This window comes from Dendronephthya gigantea, unplaced genomic scaffold (genome assembly GCF_004324835.1).
Source record: "Dendronephthya gigantea isolate DGI-Jeju-01 unplaced genomic scaffold, DenGig_1.0 000042F, whole genome shotgun sequence".
In the NCBI taxonomy this organism is placed as follows: Eukaryota; Metazoa; Cnidaria; class Anthozoa; order Malacalcyonacea; family Nephtheidae; genus Dendronephthya; species Dendronephthya gigantea.
In genome coordinates, this window is record NW_021163052.1 from 1,730,051 (window position 1) to 1,751,285 (window position 21,235).

The following is a 21,235-nucleotide window of genomic DNA, read 5'->3' on the forward strand; positions in this document are numbered from 1 at the left end:
AAGGGCGACAAAGTTTGTGTATATAATAAAACAGTTATTCCGCTCACTCTCGTCGTATATGGCCGATAGTCAGCTATCAATTCATATACGACTCGAGTTCGCAGAATAACTGTTAAATATACGGCGAGTAGCTATACAGCCTATATTACAAACGGGTTTAGAGCTCGAAGTTGAATGTTTACAAACCACAACAGTATTATATGTTTCACTGAATTATCAAGGTACATTTACAAAAAAATCAAGCAAATAACTACGAATTTTCCATCTTAGCTAATGTCCAGTTGAAAGCCACGTGATAATGAGAGGGTTTTCAGGATATTGAACGAAGAACACTTATCACTTTTCCACCTGTACAAAGATGTTCGGTTCGTTATGGCTATATTAAGAGAAATATTTGGAATAAATTATGATGAATAATGCATGCAGGTCCGTCTTTGACTCTTTGTTGCTGTGCACGTTGCATCGGCCATGCATTTGAAACAACGGGTCAATAGGTCGCGTCGTACAGCCAGATGTGTAATTATTATGTTCACTTGCTTATCAATAGAAGCAGACTGACTAATGGGATTGAGATGTTAAACCGTCTAGGACGACGTCATTAGGGAGGTTAAGATCTACTTCCACTACCAGTACCGATACAAAAATACATGACGTATTACTGTTTGGCAGCGCGGAAACTTTAAAGCGTTAAGATTGTGACTTCCGTAAGAAGTAAATAAACACGGCGGAGTATAGCGGCTGTATTCACATCAAAAACTCCAATCACAATCCTTAAGTCTCAACAAACAAAGCAGAAACATTACACAACTAAAAACTAAATAATATTAGTGGAAAAAACTGCAGGAAATGACAATAATACAGTAAATATAATTCGGTACTTCCCCTATCTATCCACTTCAATTTTCAGCCCCAAAACGGTACTCGCGACTTCCGGTGTTATCACATTTTGGACGATTGTTACGTCTGCGCATGCGCGTGAATGAATATTGGTATCGGTACTTGTAGCGGAAGTCGATCTTAACCTCCCTATTGTCTGGGACCGCTAATGTTGTTAGCTATCGCCTATATTATATACGTATAGCTTTTACTGCATGATATAGCCGGCAATATACCTTTCTTATGATCCTAAACTGAAGCACAATTAACTACCATATTAGCAACTTATTAACTACTTTATAATACAACAGTGATATTTATATATACATTCAACTTATAACCACAGGGTATTGTACTGTACGTGCTTGTAGTTCAACTGCAAATGAGTGAGTATTACCGACTGTAAATATCCTAAACCTGTTACTCATGATTAACAGACTAAGGCAAGAGGCCAACGTCCTGACTCACCGAATGAACCTGACATTCCTATATCCCTCTCGTCGAACTTATTCTTGTTTGAATGATATTGAACGTCACTTATTCTCGGCGTCGGCTCGTTCTCGCCACATAAAAGTGAGCTTAAGATTCACCTCTAGTGCTCTAACTCCCACAGTTTCCCTGGATGGAAATTATAGGCTCTTTGATAAAGAAAGTCAGAGCCGTATGCAAAAGAAATTAATTTTGGTATCCTAACATTAGTAGCAGTTTTCATATCACGTGCGCTTCGTAGATTTCGTGCATTTTAAATTCGCTAAACTGTCGCAGAAACGCAGACAACATCTCCCATCTTCTAGTATATCGTATTAATTTCAATTCACTCCTGCTGCCCACTCCAGACAATATTATGCGCTTTCCTGCAATATTTTTGACCGGCTGAGCCACCACATTGAATTCAAATTTGGAGTGTATTTCGACACGAGCATAGAACTGATGCGTGTAATCACAGCAATTATGCAAACCAAATTAATGCTAATAATAGTATATAATTATTATATACCACTTGTCAAAGCTTTGTTTTCGTAGCGTTTCATTGGTCGAGAGCGAATCACGCGAGAGTTACGAAATTTAAAATGTCGCCAGCGCGACCCCCTGCAGAATGAGATAACGGTTTATCTCATGGAAATAACAACTTTTATCCATTTGAATTTATGTCTTTTATGAAAAGATATTTCGTTGTTTGGTTTTTCTTTGACAAGTACTATATAATAGAAAACGTATTTACCGAAAACTCAGAAAACATTGTGTTTTGTGGACCCTCAAACATCGATATTTCACTCGGCTTCGCCTCGTGAAATATCGAAAGGTCTCGGGTCCACAAAACATAATGTTTCCTTAGTTCGCAGTAAATAAGTGTTAATTATAAAATAACATAGTTTGATGCTCACCCTGTATAAGACGGCGCGCACAAACAAACTTTGTAGACGGCTCAACCAAGGCTTTGGGTTATGAGAGACCAAGGATTTGGGTTGTTTGTGCCCAAAATTTTGGGTTAAGGAGAGAACAGGAAGTGGATTGAGGATAAACTTTCATTTTGACCAGTGATGTCAATGCAATTGTCTCACAATTGAATAGAATATCGAAAAATTCCGCCCCATTTACAATCCCTGAACCCTTATTGGATAATAATAATTATAGATTAACATATAACAATACTGGGCTATAAAAGACGGGCGCACAGATAAACCTTTTAGTCGGCTCAACCAAGGCTTTGGGTTATGAGCAACCAAGGCTTTGGGTTATTTGTACCAAAGTTTTGGGTTACGGAGGATAGGAAGTGTACTGGGAAGTGGAGGACAGGAAGTGGACTGGGAAGTGGAGGATAGGAAGTGGACTGGGAAGTGGAGGACAGGAAGTGGACTAGTGAAGGGAATCCACGACGGTCGAATTCTCACAATTAAAAAGATGAGGTCATTCATAATCAATAATGTGATTGGTTAATTTATTGCAATAAATACGCGTGTATATTGCGTATAGCGTGATTGTGTGTGGAAGCGGAACACTGAAAATTGTGAACCATAAGGATGCTGACTAGTGGTAAGTACATGAAAGTCCTATTTAAGCCCTAATCGTTAAAATGAGACTTATGAAATCAACGATTGGGTACTGATGCATTATTTGATGTGTTTTTTTCTGGCGTAAAATTACTTATAGAACAACTTATTAGAAGGTTTTAAGCTTTTGACTGAAAAAAGTGAAACCGAAGATAATCAAAAAACTCTTCTTGAGCTCTTCTTGACTCCCACTGTACTCACCGTTTCACAATTTATTGCAGCCCAATCTATAGCCAGAGATCTATAGCTAGCTATAACTAGAGGTCTGGGCTGGTTCAGGTCTAGGACAAGTCTAGGTAATATGTGCCACGTTCACACTGTCTTCAGTTCTTGTTGCTGATCGGATAACCAAAATAATTGAGAAAATACTTCGAACAAGACCCAAAACTCGCCGAAAAGTGGTAATACTAGTATGGATCATACTGTTAAGTTCATGCACAGACAAACAACGTTATATAATAACTACAATGAAACACGCAATTTGATTGGTTTGTAGGCGTGCAGTATAAGACAATCCTGCACGGAAAGTCTACAATGCCGCTTTGCGCGGAAAATTTGACCGTCGTTAAACCGTTGTTGAAAATTTGACCGTTGTAGTGTATACGTATAAACGCAGCTTATCAGGCCACACAAAGGCACAGTCCTAAACCTTTCCCGGTTCACAAAACTCTTCAGTATCAGTACTCTTGAATGTCGTACGTGCATTAACGAAAATTCCTTACGAAAACAGAAATGTATTTTTCTCTTCTATAGCTGTACACCGGAACACAAAAGAACGGATAAGCCGTATAATTGGAAGGGATTGGGATTACCTTGCCGGGCTTATGGATATTCCTTACGCAGAACGCGAGGAGGTCAGAAACAATTACACAATGTACCCGGATTTTACTTCTAAAGCGAAGAAAATTCTGGATGATTTTAATAGCAACGATCATTTTTGGCTACATATACTTGAAAAGTGTTTCGAAGAAATGGGACTAGGCGACTTGAGAAGGGAACTGCTTCCTTTGCAGGTAAAGGTTAATTTCTATTAAAGTAATCATATCACACTTTAATTAAGTTCTGTTCAAGTCTTTATTTTTTTACCATGCTTCTATAAACAACAACTCAATTGCCTTACCTTGCTAATAATATAATGATAGAACGCGCGTATATACTGTAACGTACGTATCTGAATACGGATCTTAAACATGCAGGATGGGAACACGACTACGGCGGCTGTCAATACAGTAAGTAGCTGATTGAAAATAAATAAATAATTAAAAGACCTTTGGGAGTTTTAGACGTCGTCTACGTTCTGTTTACAACAGTAACACGTCGATTTTAACGTGCTGTGTGGAACGTCTGCATTTCAGAACGCAGCAAGCTCTACCTTAAATTAGGCCCTATAGTGATAAACAACAAAAACTTAAGGTCCCTAAATCAAGGTGCGCGACGTCGCCGGTAAAATAGTCCAAAAATTACACAAACTATGTAATCAAATTACTACGCTCAATTACCACCTTCATTTAATCATTCTGGCTTGGATATTAAAAGAATCTTCTCTAAAACAGGAAATTGGGTCCGGTGGTGAAAACGAAGCGGTTGAAATTGTATCAACGCGAAATGAAAAGTCTGGAGTCGTAGGAACGGAACAATTTGAAATTACTCCAGAGAAAAACGTTGAGCCTCTCTCCCCCCGGGAAATGTGCAGACTAAGTCAACGAGTTTCTGTTCACTGGGACAGTCTTGCTGGCCTCCTTGAAATCGACAGTGAGGTTAGAGAAGATATAAGAGGAAACATTTGTATCTACCATGACAGTCGGTCGAAAGCGGAGAAAATTTTATCGATTTTCAACCGCAGGAGAGACTTTTCACGTAAAGCGCTGGCGGGAGGCTTGAAGGAGATAAAGAAAATGGACTTGATTCGACCAGTGATGACTGGGAAATGGAAACAGTTGTGATGATCAAGCTTCCTTAAGATGAGCAATCTCAGTTCTTTGAATGTTCAGTGGATACTACTGACGAACCAGTTTCGAAATTATTACAATAATTTAATAATAACAATGGTAAAAATTCCATAGGAGGCTGATTCTGAAAACCATCGAAAAACCGTGGAAAGAAAGAGCCTTATCAGCCAGTATTGTTACGAAATAGTAGAGCAATTGAAGTGTAATTTAATGAATAATATAATAAAGTAATGAATAAAACTCTGGCATTATCGGTATTTAAATATTTCTGGCTTTTAGCGCAGTTTTACTTTCAAATTGCTGGGTAACACAACTTCTGTTACCGAAGATCAAAAGAAAGCTCGACAGTGCTTCTATATGTACAGCGTAACTATATCATCTACAGATCTTGTGTGAAATTGATTGTGAGAGAATTACAACAGTGTAGCATTTAGGATGAGGATTTATTTCTTAACGTGTTAACATGGTTAAAAACATTCACGATTATAGTCAAAATCAAATTAAGTATAAGTAAAGATTAGTAAAAGTAAAGTCATATAAACAATGAAGAACCATTTCATATTTTCAATTGGGGCAGTGTCCTTCACGGCTCACAACGCTGTAATCCTGGCAGCATATCTCTTCGTTAGAATTGTATAACTTTGTCCCACAGCATTTGTGATCAGGAGTTTTTCCTCGAGCTTCTCCACAACAGCAAACATGAGTGGCTGGGTTGTAAGCCGTTTTACCACAATACTCTCCTATAAGATAAAGATACAACGTTATATAAAATGTAACAGCAACTTCAGCAACAGGTCGAATGGCAACAACCTGGCATCAGGATAAAAATCTGTATATTTTAATGCGCAAACTTCGCGAGAACGCTTGAATCGCCGATATATCTTTCCAAAAAGATATCTACTTCATTGATCACTCGAAATCGTAGAACATAGCAGATGAATTTCGGACATATGAAAATCGAGCCTAATGAATAGCTAATGTCTTTGTAGCAAATTTTCCACTTTAATTATGTTTAACGTATAAAACTTTGTGAAATAAACTTTGTAGCCCTAAATATTCTTTATAAAATAGCGCATAATAAACATTCAAGCCTTATCTCATTTTATAGTTATACTTATAGTCTGCATAATTAGTTACAAATTTAACAAAACAATTTTAAATATTTGAGCCGTTTCAATTGCTTTGTTCAAAGATGTCAATCATACTTGCGGTTGCATAAAACAAGAATAGAGCTATTTTGGATGGAGTGAAATAGCAAGTATATAACATACCCGATACAACAATCTTCACATGACATTCCAGTTGTGTGGTTTCAAGTGCATAGGTGTAGGTTAGCTTGTGCTCTCCAACGGAAAACCGTCCAGTGGTATTTTTAAGATTGTTTGTTCCTGGTGTAGTCTGGCATGAAGTTGGTTTAGGTTCTGACCAGCTGACCAAGGCTCTTGTCTCGCCTGTTTTTAAGCTAGCGTTCACTGTTTGGGTTTCAGGACATTTGCAGGCTAAATATAAAAGGTATCATGGTAATTACACGTGAGTCGCAACCAGCGGACCTTACCAGCTTACCAATAACAGTAGCTGAAAGGTTAAAAAATCCGACATCCAGTAATATCGGGTATTTTTGTTGCAAGTGTCATGCATGTTTATATAATCATATGTATTTCTGAGTGCCAGTTTCATCAATTTCAGAAATATGATGTCGACATTTCGCATCATTATAAATATATGATGTAATTCTAATCATCACTATGTACAATTCAACATTTTTGGTACTTTAAACAAACTACATCTTGATATTATAGCTAAAATCATTATACAAATAAGCATTAGTAGGAATGGATGCAAAAACACCATTGGGACCAAACAGGAAGATATTACTTACCTGGTCTTACAACAACGTTAACACGACAATTCAGCGTGAAGTTGTTTTGGGCGCTTTCGTGTGTATAGTTGTATGTTAGTCTGTGTTCCCCAACAGTAAACCATCCATTGGTTTTTGGGGGGTTGCTTTTGCTTGCGTTGAGCGGACATAAAGTTGGTACAGGTTTCGACCAGCTGGCGTAGGCACGTGTCTGACTACCTTCAAGGTTGGCATATATGGTTTGTGTACTGGGTGTACATTTGCAGCCTTTAAAGTAAGAGATCAAGACGTTTCATTTTTGAGACGATGATTTAGCAAAAAAAAATTCTCGTTGATCGACAGGAATGTAATTTTGACACAACTATGGTGTACAGTGTGAAATCTGTCGAATGAACGTCTAAAGAAGCCTTACTGCATTCAATAACAAACAACTTAATAAAATATAAGAAAAAGTATCTTCCGAGCTATAGGGCAGTATCTTGTTAAGTCTCTCGAGTTAAAATGAGTTGTAAAATCAATGATACTTCTATTTCAATGTCATTTTTCAACTAGTATCTAGAGTTTGCAAGCTGTTGTTTTTCTAAGTACATATTTTCTTAATGCTTCTTACCTAAAATGCTTCTTAAACAACCATGCAAAGTTCAGTCTCCACCCAACTACGCAAAGGTATACGATGCGACATATTCACTCACCAGTAACATTTATTGAAACATGACAGTTCTCTACCCTCTTGTCCTTTCCATCCTGGTAGAGGTACCTGTATTCAATACGGTACGCATCCGGACGAGCTGAAAAACTCTGGCCAGACTTCGAGCCTTGTGGAGTTATTGTTTTGTGGTGAATGATTTCTGTTTTGCATTTGTCTGTGGGGTCCTCCCATTGAACTGAGACTTCTTTACCTTCCTCAGTATAAATGTGCGGTGCGGTTATATTACCACACGGACAAGGCGCTGAAGAGAGGATGCATTCTCATATTAAGTTTGAATTGTTGTAAACTACACGTGCAGAGGTAGTTTTAAGGAGGCAAAATATTGTAAAGGAGTTTTAATAAAAATATAAAAATATTGTAAGGCTGTAGCTGGAAGCTTTTATCCAGGATAGCATCGTCATATATATTTGTCTTATGCCAAATAGATCTTGTCTAAAAGCGATTGGTCCTGCTTCCTGTCGTGCATGTAACATATGAATACATACAAATACAACCCTCCCCAATTATAACTACAGCCCTACAAAAATAGGTATAAAGTATATATAACGCAAAAGGTATATTGCAACATGTTTGAAAAAGAATTGATTGCACAAACAAACGCCTTCCGGACCTCTGCATTTAACTTACCAGGACTTTCACACGCAGCATGAATGATGTTTTTTACGACTTTGTTCAAATTCTCTAAATCCGATTCGTACACCTCGTTAGGGTCGGTCACCCACTGTTGGATTTGGTGCTTGAACTCTGAAACCAAATCTGGTTGGCCACCCGCAAGGCCAATAATTGTGATGCTGTTGTTTCTTCCCAGTATTCTAGAATAATTATCTGCCAAGGCTTTTTGTTCCGGAGGATTTGGTTCTCCGTCCGTGAACAACAAGATCAGGTCAGGTACGTCTGGGCGATGATTTTCAGGACTAGGCTTTGAGAACATCTTAGAAAATAGAAAAAGCCATGGGTGGATCGATTGTAAAGATATAACTGATATGAACAAACAGAGGTCTTGGATGTAAAATTAAAGTTATTTCGAATGTCATCATAGATTGACATTTTAAAAATTCTAAATCTGTATCGAGCATTTACAAATGATTAATCTTTTTTAAAAGGCGCGTCTTACACCATATAAGTCAGAGACGCATTGCGAAACTTTTCGATATCATTTTCGATCCGCCAAATGGATCGTGAATGTGATCATACCTTACGCAACTCAGTATGGCCTATTCGCTTTTCATATTATCCCACTGACTGAATTTGCAAATTAAACACCGCGTAATCATTATCTAATTTATCTTACCTCATATGCAAGTTTAAATGCATTGCCAGTGACAGTCTTGTAACCAATTAAATCTTTCCTGTAGTCAAAATGGTCCAGCCAACTTATCAACTCTTTTCGGTCAGTTCTTTCTCCAACTTCAGACAATTTTCCGGTTTTCTCAGCGCTTGAGAACGTGATGAAACCAAGATGAGTGCTATTTTCTCTCACGTTCATTTCGTCACTTAGGATTAGTTCTTTAAGAAAGCCTGTCACTTTAGGGTAGTGCAAGGCACCGATAGACGCGGAATTGTCCCAAAGCACGAGAATATCTTTTTTACACACTAAACAATTCAGTATACAACTCGTCTTGTACAAAGAGTTCTCAACAAGCTTTAAAACAGGCCTTGCATGACGGGTAACAAATAATACCTTTCTTATTTTGACTTTGATCCTTTTCCACAGACGGTTCTCCGGCTTCACGTCTCTGTAAGCGGTTATCTGTGTTGTTGAAAATAAACAAAACAACCGTAATAACATGCATCAGGAGAAGATGAACTATATATATATATTTTAAAACTGCTTGGGCTTGCACTGATTAATCGAGAAACTAAGGAAACTGAACGTTATAGTTCTGACGCTAATTAAGCCATATCCACAGTGTCATTCGAGGGATGTGAGAATCGAAAATGATAAAAAAGCGTAGTGCGCCATGCAAGCAAGGATCGAAAAGGATGGCGTGGCTATACCTGCGCTATAGTGTACATTCTTTGCCCTAAGCCTAGTTAAGTTACCCCTTTTCTAACACCAATTGCATGGATATGCTGACTGCTTTTGTCCTGGAGTAGTAAGAAATTCAGAAACGCTTCAATATATCAATTCAATTTCTGATGTCGTTAACTACAGAAGAATATGTATACCCTTAGGAATCATCACACACAAGCTCTTATACATTTGTTTAAAAAAGGGCATGATAGGATCACTTAACAACTGTGATTAAATTAAATCAATTCAGACAAAAAATATTCTAAAAAAACGTACCAGTTGTGCTACCAGAAAGGCTGACTGCTAAACTGTTTTGAACAAACAGCGTCAAAAAGGCAAACCATTTCAGCTTCTTTACTTTCGTGTTGAACATTTTCTTCAATGATATATTTGTATGAATCTTATTATTTCACCTCAATCTTCGCTGTTTAATAGCTTTTGGATTCGATTTTCTCTCTTTTATTCAAGGTAACTCGTTTCTGAGCTCTTCTCTCGATGAATGGAAAATCTCTGCAACGAGCCTGCTTTTGTATGTCTATCGGGCTGCGAATTTGCACGTCTCATCTTTGACAGGGAAATTTCGCCAAGGCAGGTTGCGGAATTACACTTGAGTTAATTATGGGGAAAACCGTCCGCCCGAATTCATTAATTTTGTGGACGTGATGAGAGTGATGATAACATGATTTCTGGCGAAATCGACGAGTTCCTGGCTCCCAAAATATATTCTGAGGAAATAGGTGAAAATTTGATGAGCCAGGAACAAAACAGGAACTAGACCACATCATAAACTAAAACATAATTTCTCTTATAAATGTCATATGCTATATAACAGATATTAATTTTATAATTTCAAACTGCTACAGCTACAGTTCCAATAAAGGTTTCAAATATATATTACGATAGCTATATATTTATAAACATTATAGTTTAATAGCAAAAGCTAACTTTTATAGGGGAATTATAGCATTGCCATATAATAGCAAAAAAACACAACCTAAACTAAACTAACCTAACCTGACATGCAGCTTTAAATCAAATCGTTTATTCAATTCACAATTGTTAATTTCAACATTTAAGTAAAGGCGGTGTTATACTATGCAACTTTCCTTGTAACTTGCCAAATACGAACATTTCTTAAGGCCCATGTACACTATGCGATTTGTCGTATATACGATTCGTACCCTGGCGTGTGTGAAAGTATGAACACCCGTACAAATGTGACCCTAAAATTCTAACCTGAACAAAATTGAATGAAGATTGAGGCATAGGCACTCTTTTGCATTTGTCTTATTGATAAATGCATACAACTTATCGTGTAGTCTAAATAGGCCTTTACGATCTTTCGACGTTTCCTTAACATTTTGAGCGTTGACAAATTAACATTCATCAAAATTAAAATTAAAATTGCATTGCATTGCATGCAGTAAATATCTTTGCTGCTTATTTTAAACGACAGTTGACGACCGTGGCATATAAAATTATTACATTCTGTCGTGCATATTTGTGTAAATTTTTATAATCAGGACTGCTTTTTTAAACGCCTTACTGTAAAACAATATACGATTTTGATATTACGCTGCTCGCGTACTGACTAGGAAAACTTCAAGTGCGCGGATATCGTTCAACGTCAAATTATCAACACATACGTTTGGCACGGTTGCAACAAATGGGATACCGAGTGTTCAAACTGAGTTGAGACTCCGCTAAAACTGCTTTGATACTAAAACAAACAGGATGTCGTTCGCGCCAAAGTCGATCGGGACAAAAAAGATATAATTATATGCAATATTCGTGTCGAGGGAGAACAGAGAAGCTAAAACTGAAATCGCAAAAGACCAGACAATGTAGCCTCTGTAGGATATTGGATACTTAATCACTTAATTAACTTTATGCTCTTTCTTTAACAGTTTAAGCATGAAATATTGGTAAGGAGTGTTTGTCTTGTAATTTAATAACTACTAATGGCTTGTCGCAGACGTAAATTCAAGTCACAAAGTGTTATCAATGAATATCCATATGTTCGTGACCGGGATAATAAACGCCTAACAAATCACTGAGATACATTTCAAACATCGATGCAGAAACGATATAGTTATGTACATATTTATGCATGTGCCTATTATTTTACGCATACGACATTTTACGCATGTTTATAGTCGGTAGCTGCTTCAATAAAATGGCTGCAAATTTAGTGGTTGTTTGAGAACACACCATTACTTCGCATGAATGCATTTTCGAAATATCCGCAAATGATAAGATTATGCAAGTTCAGACACTTTAGGCCTTTTTCAAACGTTGTGCTGAAGAACGCATTAACAACAATAGATAATACCACCTCAACTGAGTTTCTTTTGTTTTTAATGCGTTCGGTACATGTATGAAATTGCACGACGTTTGAAACAAGCCTTCAAAGTTCAAAGTAAAACGGTTAAGAAAAGGAAATAACTTTTGAGCACAGTATTCCTTTTATTGTCCTAAAATGGATCAGGAGTCTCGGGCACTTCGCGTCACTCGTAAAGATGTCACCAACTTATATAACATTTGCAGGAAGATTTCTTATTACACTGTGAGTTTATGAATCCATGATTATGTCAGGATGGTCGATATTATGGTAAGTTACTGCTAGATAGACGAAATTATTTTGTTTTCCTACTAAATACGATATTTCTAGTGGATTGGGACAATTTTGAGTCTGGCAACGCCAGATACGTCATCACTTGGTCAGTTTATACGATCACTTGATACTATTTTCTGCTACACAAATTTCTTTCTTAATTATTCATGCGTGCCGTCATATTGTTCCTGATTTTTCCGGCAAAATAGATTCAACAAACAAAACATTTGCTATAGATTTACTCGTGTCAAAGTCGTGCTTCCCTATAGGAGAAACTCAGAAATTTTTTTGTCAAGTGAAAGATTACGTCTGATAAAAACAAATAATTACGTCAATACATTTCATACATGCACGAAATATTTGTGCTGAATGTCGCGTTCTTGAGGTTTTTGACGAAGGAATCACGCCCAGAAAGTAAAGTAACAATTTCTTTGTTACTTTTAAACAAACGAAAATGTTGAAGTACCTATTTGAAGTGGTTAGAGTGTGTCGTTGAAGTCTTGTAGTGCTTGTTTAAAAAACAGGTCACGATGTTTAAACAAAACTATATCCTGTTTGGAGTCAGTTAAAAGTATTTGAGGAGGATTTAATTGGAAATTTTCGTGCCAATCTTGAAGGATTATTATAAATTATCATTACTCATTAGCTACAATTCAATTTTTTCGTGGCGAACTTTAATATGTAATGCCATACATGCAGAATACCCTCATACACGTGCAGTAAACCACGATGAAATCAAGTAAAGAAAAGGGAGAGGAAGTCTTAGCTAAGTACGCAAGTCTTCTACAGATTTCTACATATAATTAGCCGTCTCAGTGTTTAGATCGTCGCCGAATGCATGTGCCGAAACATAATAATATAGCTTTCAATCTTCAGAAAAGCGGAAGATTGGAATCACGACTGAAATCTTTTTTATCACTTGTGCTTTGGACGTGGGTTGTCGTCGAGTACTGCGGTTTCCTATCAGTTCAATATTAGCTCTTAATAGGAACAAACAATGAACCACAGTAATTGAATTAGCCCATGGCTACTGTTAAATCCTCGCCTAACCAAACAAAGGCAAAGTTTCATGTATTTTAACTCTGCATATAGGGTATCAAATTATCGCAATTGGCTCATTCACAGCGACAAATTATATTTGAGACATGTTATTGATTAAATTCAAACCAAAACTTGTTTGCAAAAGAAGCTTAATAGCTTCACAAAGAAGCTTTAGTTTTACTTCCTTGATGTGATCATTATTTCTTTCGAATTGGCACAGGCCTTAATTTTTCACTAACGATGAGCATGCAGAACGGTTCCATACGTGTGCACTCCTGTTTCCTTATTTTACCACGACGAATAAAATATAATCGCAGTATAGAACCATGCAGACGCACTTCATCGTATCATTTTGAATAAAGCTTGATAGTTACAACACAACTGAGAAACCTTGAAATCATACAAGCAATAACTCGAATTCTTGCCTAAATCTATATATTATCAAAAAACTTGATAAAAATTTTTAGATATACCAGAAATTAAAAATAGCTTTGTCAACCAAGGTTCTGTTTCAGATCATAAATTATACAGGATTAAGACACGAAACAAGAATAACCGAAGAAGGTATATTTCATTGAGCCTATATAAATCATGCAGAACTGATTTTTCTATCTTTAGATTATGCCGTTGTTATACAATTCACGACTAAATCCATTTTATATAGTTAACATATATATAGATTGGAGTCCGATAGTCTACTGTACTTTATACTTTATTCAAACCAAAGGAAACATATAAGAAATGCATTGTAACATTGTGCAAAAATTAACTCAGTGGTGTCATATTCAGGTATTTTCTACTAAAACCTATATATCTAGAAATAGTCAACATCGATTTGAATATAACGTAGGCCCTATACAACAACAAAAGAAGTATATAAAGAATACAACATGCAAAAATTAACTCAGTGTTGTCATATTGAGGAATTTTTTACTAAAACCTATATCTATAGAAGTGGTCAACATCGACTCGAGTCTATAACTATAATCTACTTTATTCATCAGCAAATCTCACACTGCTGGACACTTGGCTTCTTTGCACACAACGATCCCACGTTTTTCATCACAGCATTTTCCTGTTGACGTATAATAGTACTCGATGCCACAACACTCGTGCCCAGGCATAGCACGGTGCGTCTCACCGCAGCAGCAAACTTCGGTTTCAGAGTCGATTATCTTCCTGCCACACAATTCCCCTTTATCGTGATATGAAAAAAAAAATATATGAGAACGCGATGGCAGAGTTTTTATAGCGACCATTTTGTAAAATAATTGTCTTTTAGAAGGCCTGTGACGAAAAATTTTAGCATATTCTATAGGTATTATTAATAGGTATTATTATAGATTATTAATTTCCCGTACTCCTCTAAAATGAATATCTATGCCGACTGTCTGTCGGCTTTTCTAAATTATGATGTTATTTATGATGAATGCGGAATGTATTTCAAGTCCGAAGTGCACGCGATATGTGATGCGTACGAAATGTTGAGGAAAAATTGTAAGCATTTATTTCTTTCATTCCGTTTTAGAAAATATACGAATGTTAATATAGCCACATTAAATAATTATCTTTCACGAAGGATGTCGAGACTTTCTGGCTGAAAGCGGAGTGTGGCTCTTTCAAGTTGAGGTTCCAGAGGTGCTTTAATTCCGGTTCCGTTCTCAAATGTTATGGTTACTAATTCATCCGGTATATATTATAAGATCAGTTAACTTACCGCTAATAACGTTGAAATCCACACTACAACTCTGGGTCCTTGAATTGCCATTTAACTCGTATGTGAACTCGTATACGATATTGTGTGGCCCGGCCTGAAATCTCTGTCCTGGTCTCGCTCCCTCCGGAGTAATTTTGGTATTTTGAATCACTGCACTTGATCCTTGCGGGCATTTGAGGGATGGGGGTAACCAAGTCACAACTGCATCACTTCCTTGCTTGATGTATTGAGGTTCTACAAGGTAATTCTCGCAGCGGCATGGCAATTTCGCTGCAAAAGATTTAAAATATTCCGCTATATCATTTGAATTTGGTTAACCAAACTGAACGGTGAAGTTTTTTAGGTATGTTAAAAGAGACACGAAACGTTGGAAATTTGAGGACGCAAAGTGGCAGATTTGAAGAGCACTTCTGTATCGATGTTCACTAAAATTGCTGTTGAAAAGCGGTCAATATTTCGCCGTTGTTAGACTGACATGCATGAGCGTGATCATCGAGTGTTTTCGAAATCGTTTTCGCATCGTTAATAATAATAATAATAATAATAATAATAAACTTTATTTAAAGAGGGTTACAATAGTACATTTTTACCTAAGCGGTATTCTTTCAAATGGCCCTCATTATGATACATATAAATAGTTTATGCGGTCACTATATACAGGAATGGCATTACAGGATTAAATACAACACAATTAATGAACGGAACTATATGTACAAAGGAGAAAATATTATGTATACGTATATATAAAACACAAAGACTATACACAACACAATATATATATGTACAACACAATAGACGAGACAACATAAACTGACAAAAGAAATATTGAATAGTTTGAGATAAAAGTAGAATGAATATTGAATAGATTGAGAGAAAAGTAGAACAGGTGAAAAGTCAATAAGTGTAACATATACACTTAACAATGTTAGTACATGAAGAGCAAGAAAAATGTTCAAGATGGTCAACTTCATAATTTAAATCTCGAAAGAACTTTTTTAGTTTAAACTTGTAGGCTGAAGGGGAGTAGTCATGGACCATTTTTAGGTCATTCGGCAAAGAGTTAAACAGCAAAACTCCACTGTATGAGAGTTTAGTTTTTGCCAGCTCAGATTTGACTAAGGGTACCCTTAGATCGATTAGGGAACGTCGAGTATGGACATTTTACATCTCACCAGATATATGATAATATATATATGTTAATCGTTTTGAGACCCTGTTAACACGATCCAAAGGATGAAATAATAGACTAGTATTAAACTGCAATTTCTGACTGAAATTGTGAAAATAAGAGTACAAACGCCGACCGTGTTTACACAAAGTATTGAAGCTCATTATTAGCAACATTTCTAGTTACTTGAATTACTTACCGGGCGCTATGCACGACGAATCCTTGACAATTTTATCAACAATTTCGTCCAAGTGGTCTAACTCTGATTCAGAGACATCATCTGGTGACGAAGCCCAATCTTCAACGTAGGGCTTAAATTTTCTAACTTGCGCTGGTTTTCCTCCTGTGATGCCAACAATTTTAACATTCTTGTTTTTCAGTATCGATACATACTTATCCGCGATCCTTTTTTGATCCATCTTCTTTTGCCTCTCGCTTTTGGAAGTTGGAAACTCAGGATTCGGTGCGCCGTCGGTAAACAACAAGATAACGTCAGGTACATCAGGGCGGACATTCTTAGGGCTGGGTTGTTGAAACATCTGACAATGACAAAGGAATTTTTCTATACGTATATACGAGCATTTCATCACATGTATTAGAGATTCATAAACACGCGAGTTGAAATATCTTTAACTATTCTGATAATTATACAGTGTTAGTATATAAAGTCAATGCTGCATGAATAGGCAATTTAAGACAAACAAACCTTTACAAACCAATATTCATACGTCAAGAATTGTAAAACAACTTTCAGTTTTTGGCTTCTACTAATAAGCATGCAGCATTTTTGCAGCACTTATGTAGAAAGTCTGATGGGTCTGGCCCGCTGTGCCAGTTTTTTAGTGTTCATTAGATATGAACGATACATGCAAAAATGGCAATTGATTTGCAAAGTGTGAGCAAAGGTATTTGCAAAGTGTGAGCAAATCCTGAGACTATGTATATAGGCAAGACATTATTCAAGAATGTGGATAAACTGTTCATCTCTCTGCTTTTTAATTGTGTTCCTTTCCAGACTATTTTTTTTTTGCAAAATTTCAGAGAAAACAATAAATGATACGAGATACACTTCTAAAGATATTTTAAACAAGCTGTTCGAGCCAGCCCGGGATTCACTTGCTTTAAACAACGCAACATACCCAAATCTTATATTCGGACGATTTACAGGTGATTTACCTCGTTTGCAAGTTCAAACGCTTTACCAGTAAACGTTTCACCGCCCATCAGCTCTTTTTTATAATCCAGGTTATCCAGCCAGTCTGTCAACTTTGCTGGATCCGTAATCTCTCCCACATCCAACAGTTTCTTGGTGTGTGCATCGTCTGCAAATGTGACGAAACCTAACCGGGTGCCATCTCTTCCAACACGGAAATCTTCGTTCGTGATAAGTTTCTTCAGAAAATTTTTCACTTTCGGATAATATGTAAAGCCGATTGATGCGGAATTGTCCCACAACACAATGATATCACTCTTGCATTCTGAAATGAGGGCACACAGTATTTTTACGTGGTAGGTCTTGAAGAGAAATACCAGCAAAATAGGTATTTAAAACCTTGGTGATAATTAAGCTATATTAATCGAAGCAAAAGCTAAAAGATATTAATTTTGTCAACTGAGACTGAGCTTTTTCACTCGTTGTTTAAATATTTGTTCGAGAGCAAATCTGTAAATACCACTTACTCATATTTCTATGAAGAAACCGTGTTAAAAATTTGGAGAGAATATAAGCTAAACACATTTCAATATTTCAACCAAGTATCCGAACAGAAAAAGTATTGAATCGTGGGTAATTCTGCCTATAAACGTTTAACATAAAAATGGATTCTTTGTTGGTCAATAAATATTCAGCTGCCTCGACTGCCCGTGTTCGCATTAATAGCTATCGCGCTGTGTATATTCTCTATAAGAATTTCCGGCTACTCATTTACCAGTACCTTCGTGATTTCTGCCTGGTTGAGGTTCAATGACCGGTTCCTGACGGCGCCAAAGACGATTGCCTGGTAAAGAAACATTATATTTTTGCAATCCATATTTTATCTTCTATTACTTACTAAATAGCTATACTACACCCAATTAAGTTTAGGTTGAATTGGGGTAAGAATATATTTAATACATGTTGATTCTGGTCCTATTTTAATAATATCGCTGCTATTTCGCCGTTTAACAAGATGTGGTCGGACGCGTTGACACGTCGTAGTTTGCACAGGATTGAAGATTTATAACTATATAAGCGCGAATTCCAAAGGCAAAGTGTAAGACAAAGCGAATGTATCATGCGGTTTATTTACATTTTTGAACAATTGAACTTCTATACTTTTAAAGTATGATGTGCTTCTGAATTTCGCGATCGAACATTTAAGGTTCGCAAGGCATCTAAATGCGAATATGAACTGTATTGTTTATGTTCAGAAGCTCTATATAGAAGAACTGGCACGTGCGCCGGAGTTAACGCCAGAACAGTCGTCTTGTTTTAATGTATAGATAAAGTCTGCAGCATATAGAAAAGCTACTGATTTGGTTGACTTCTTATCAGGTACAGTCCATCCACACACATGTAGTGAGCTCAGCAGGCAGGCAGTTAAGAGCTCCGCCGAATAGTTCCGGTTCGCTCTGGGCTTGTAAGAAACCCCTTTCGAATAGGTTTTTGGAAGAAACAATAAAAAATCAAAGATCGGTTGGACATACCGTCAATATCATTGTGAAGATTGTAAGCCAAACTTTTGTGGACGAACAGTGTTATTACTACTAGCCACTGCAAAATCATTCTTCAAATTTCACTTCAGAATTCGACGTACTTCTCGTTAAGTTTCTTTCCTTCAGATGAGCAAAATCACCTTCCAAGCTCTTCTCTCGAAGAATGCCAACCCGTTGAGACCATCGTGCTTTTATACTGTTCCCCAGATTTAAAAATGCACGTTGGTAGTTCAAATTTTGACCGTTATTTTCCGTTGGCATCCTGCGATTGTTTCCTGCCTTTGGACGAGCATAATCCATACGACGCGACATAGTTTACGCGGATTAGCCATGAAATGTCAACGGCTAGCACGTAGCATGTTTGAATACGACACGGTTCGACATCTCGAAAACTTTGTTTAACCACGGTAAACATGGGTTTTTAATTAAGATTATTTCAAGTTGTAAACATAGCGAGATTGTCTTCCCATGATTGTGATAATTGTATGCGTATCTTAATCAAACATGACAGTATAATTGTATAGGCAAAAAATGGTTAGGGGTCGCGATTCTGCTCACAAAAACAAATGATATGATTTTAAAATCCTGACAACAGTTCTATATATTTTCCAGCTCATAATATGTCGTAGATCACCCCGAAGACGGGACAACTTAATTGGATTGAAAATAGATCTTGGCCACACGGAATTTGAGAAAGTAAACAAAAGCCAAATAAGCAAGAGATCTTTTGTGAGAACAATAAATGATTCACGGAAGACATATAGTTTGTTCGCGTGTTACCTTGGGGGAAACTATTTGAAATTACAAAATGATTATACAGTATATTATATCAATTATATATTATACAATATTATGTTAATTATTAATTATATTATGTTATAATATATTATATAATATTAATTACATAATTATACAATATATTTATTCTCCCAGGGACTCTGGAGCAATAGATACATCTCGGGTGATTCTAATCTATAATATTTGTAATCAATGAGAACATTTTCCATCCTATCCTCATTTTAATTCATTCAACGATTCTATTTATTTCCAGACTTCTGCATGTACATCATCTGTACAAACAATAACGAGTTAAACGGCAATCGGGCATAAGGCCTATATCTCATGTTCCTGTTAGTTCAAAGAGTGCCTTGTCGTCTTGGGACAGTGTATGAGATGCAAATGCCTCACCAAGAGCCCTGTTTTTGAAGTATTCCCTACTTTTGAGAGAAACGTGAACCGTTATATTTTTTCGTTGACTGCATTTGTAATTCAAATACTATTGGACTGACGAGATAATCTAGTGGGATTAAATAAGAATGTCAACTGAAATAATCGTTTTAAATTTTTAATCTTAATCTACGTGGGAAGGTAGCGTATAGGTAGCCTATATAATCGCCCGTTTATACTTGCAATAATTTATGCGATTTTCGATGCGAGGCCCTCCTTTGATAGATGTGAATGAGTGGCAAGTCAAATGCCGTTAGCAGCAGCAGCAAATGATGACAACGCTCGCTCAAGGCCTGTCAATCACAGCTCGTGAAAGCCTAACGGTTATGAATTGAAGGCGTTGTAAGCGAATGTTCCGTGCTTTCGGGCTCTGCCTTCTCGTCTTGGGACAGTGTATAACACACTCTATGAGATGCAAATGCCTCACCAAGGGCCCTGTTTTTGAAGTATTCCCTACGTTTGAGAGAAACATGATCCGTTATATTTTTTCGATGGCTGCATTTGTAATTCCATATGGTGATTCAAATAATATTGGACTGAGGAGATAATCTAGTGGGATTAAATAAGCATGTCAACTGAAACAGTCGTTTTAATTCTATAATCTTAATTTACGTGGGAAGGTGACGTAGGTAGCCTAATCGCGCGTTTATACTTACAGTAATTTATGCGATTTTCGATGCAAAGTCCTCCTTTGATAGATGTGAATGAGTGGCAAGTCAAATGCCGTTAGCAGCAGCAGCAAATGTTGACAAGGCTCGCTCAAGAACTGTCAATCACAGCTCGTGAAAGCCTAACGGTTATGAATTGAAGGCGTTGTAAGCGAATGGCTAAACATGACAAAGGCGAATTTACTTATCTCTCAGAAATTGACACACATTGTCGGAAGTAAATGTTAGCAGCAAATATTCATCTTGTTTAGTGGCTAATTTGTAATATTGTTGAGCTACTGTGGATTTTACCTCGTTCAGCTGAAAACGCCTTCGAGCTGAGCGTCGTCTTTCTCGGTGTGTTAATGACTAACTAACAATTAACAACCCCGGCTTATTTCATGTCACGTTCGCGTCGTAGATTTGGGGCATCTTAAGGTTCCTATTAGCGCATTTAAGATGCACCAAATCTACGACGCGGACGTGGCATGAACAGTAGCGTAGCCAGCCTGACGATTTTGTCCCGCTATGTAAATTTCGAGTTATTATAATTATCCATGCCTTTATAAATCCATTGTTTTCTCAGTCAGTGAACACTAAAATATTAGCATTGCGGGACAAATCGACAGGCTAGCTACGCTACTGGACATGAAAACAGCCACTAGTGTTA

The 21,235-nt window shown here is 36.9% G+C and overlaps 2 protein-coding genes across 3 annotated transcripts; one reads left to right on the forward strand and one right to left on the reverse strand.

Annotated features, from left to right (window-relative positions):
* The first annotated feature begins 2,580 nt into the window (after positions 1-2,580).
* On the forward strand, positions 2,581-5,071 carry LOC114526913. Of its 2 annotated transcripts, XM_028548454.1 has the most exons (4): positions 2,581-2,910; positions 3,681-3,940; positions 4,124-4,156; positions 4,481-5,071. In XM_028548454.1, exons 1-4 carry the CDS (start codon positions 2,898-2,900, stop codon positions 4,868-4,870), a joined length of 696 nt encoding a protein of 231 aa, XP_028404255.1. In that variant the 5' UTR covers positions 2,581-2,897; the 3' UTR covers positions 4,871-5,071. The 2 variants fall into 2 exon arrangements, with proteins under 2 accessions (XP_028404255.1, XP_028404256.1); XM_028548455.1 differs by lacking the exon at positions 4,124-4,156.
* A 9,051-nt stretch (positions 5,072-14,122) lies between these two features.
* LOC114526851 lies at positions 14,123-18,834 on the reverse strand. Its single transcript, XM_028548378.1, has 6 exons — positions 18,683-18,834; positions 17,932-17,994; positions 17,174-17,475; positions 16,197-16,536; positions 14,830-15,099; positions 14,123-14,307 (listed from the first exon to the last, which is right to left on the reverse strand). Exons 1-6 carry the CDS (start codon positions 18,759-18,761, stop codon positions 14,123-14,125), a joined length of 1,239 nt encoding a protein of 412 aa, XP_028404179.1. The 5' UTR covers positions 18,762-18,834.
* Positions 18,835-21,235: the final 2,401 nt, after the last annotated feature.

What these genes read in the sequence shown, in the direction of transcription:
- LOC114526913 (XM_028548454.1), top strand. An exon ending in GGGAACTGCTTCCTTTGCAG is followed by an intron (nt 3,941 to 4,123) that starts GTAAAGGTTAAT and finishes TTAAACATGCAG; the next exon opens with GATGGGAACACGACTACGGC. An exon ending in CTACGGCGGCTGTCAATACA is followed by an intron (nt 4,157 to 4,480) that starts GTAAGTAGCTGA and finishes TCTCTAAAACAG; the next exon opens with GAAATTGGGTCCGGTGGTGA.
- LOC114526851 (XM_028548378.1), bottom strand. Translation starts at nt 18,761, where the DNA reads ATGATTTTGCAGTGGCTAGTAGTAATAACACTGTTCGTCCACAAAAGT. An exon ending in TCTTCACAATGATATTGACG is followed by an intron (nt 17,995 to 18,682) that starts GTATGTCCAACC and finishes TTTCTTTACCAG; the next exon opens with GCAATCGTCTTTGGCGCCGT. An exon ending in GGATTTCAACGTTATTAGCG is followed by an intron (nt 14,308 to 14,829) that starts GTAAGTTAACTG and finishes ATCACGATAAAG; the next exon opens with GGGAATTGTGTGGCAGGAAG.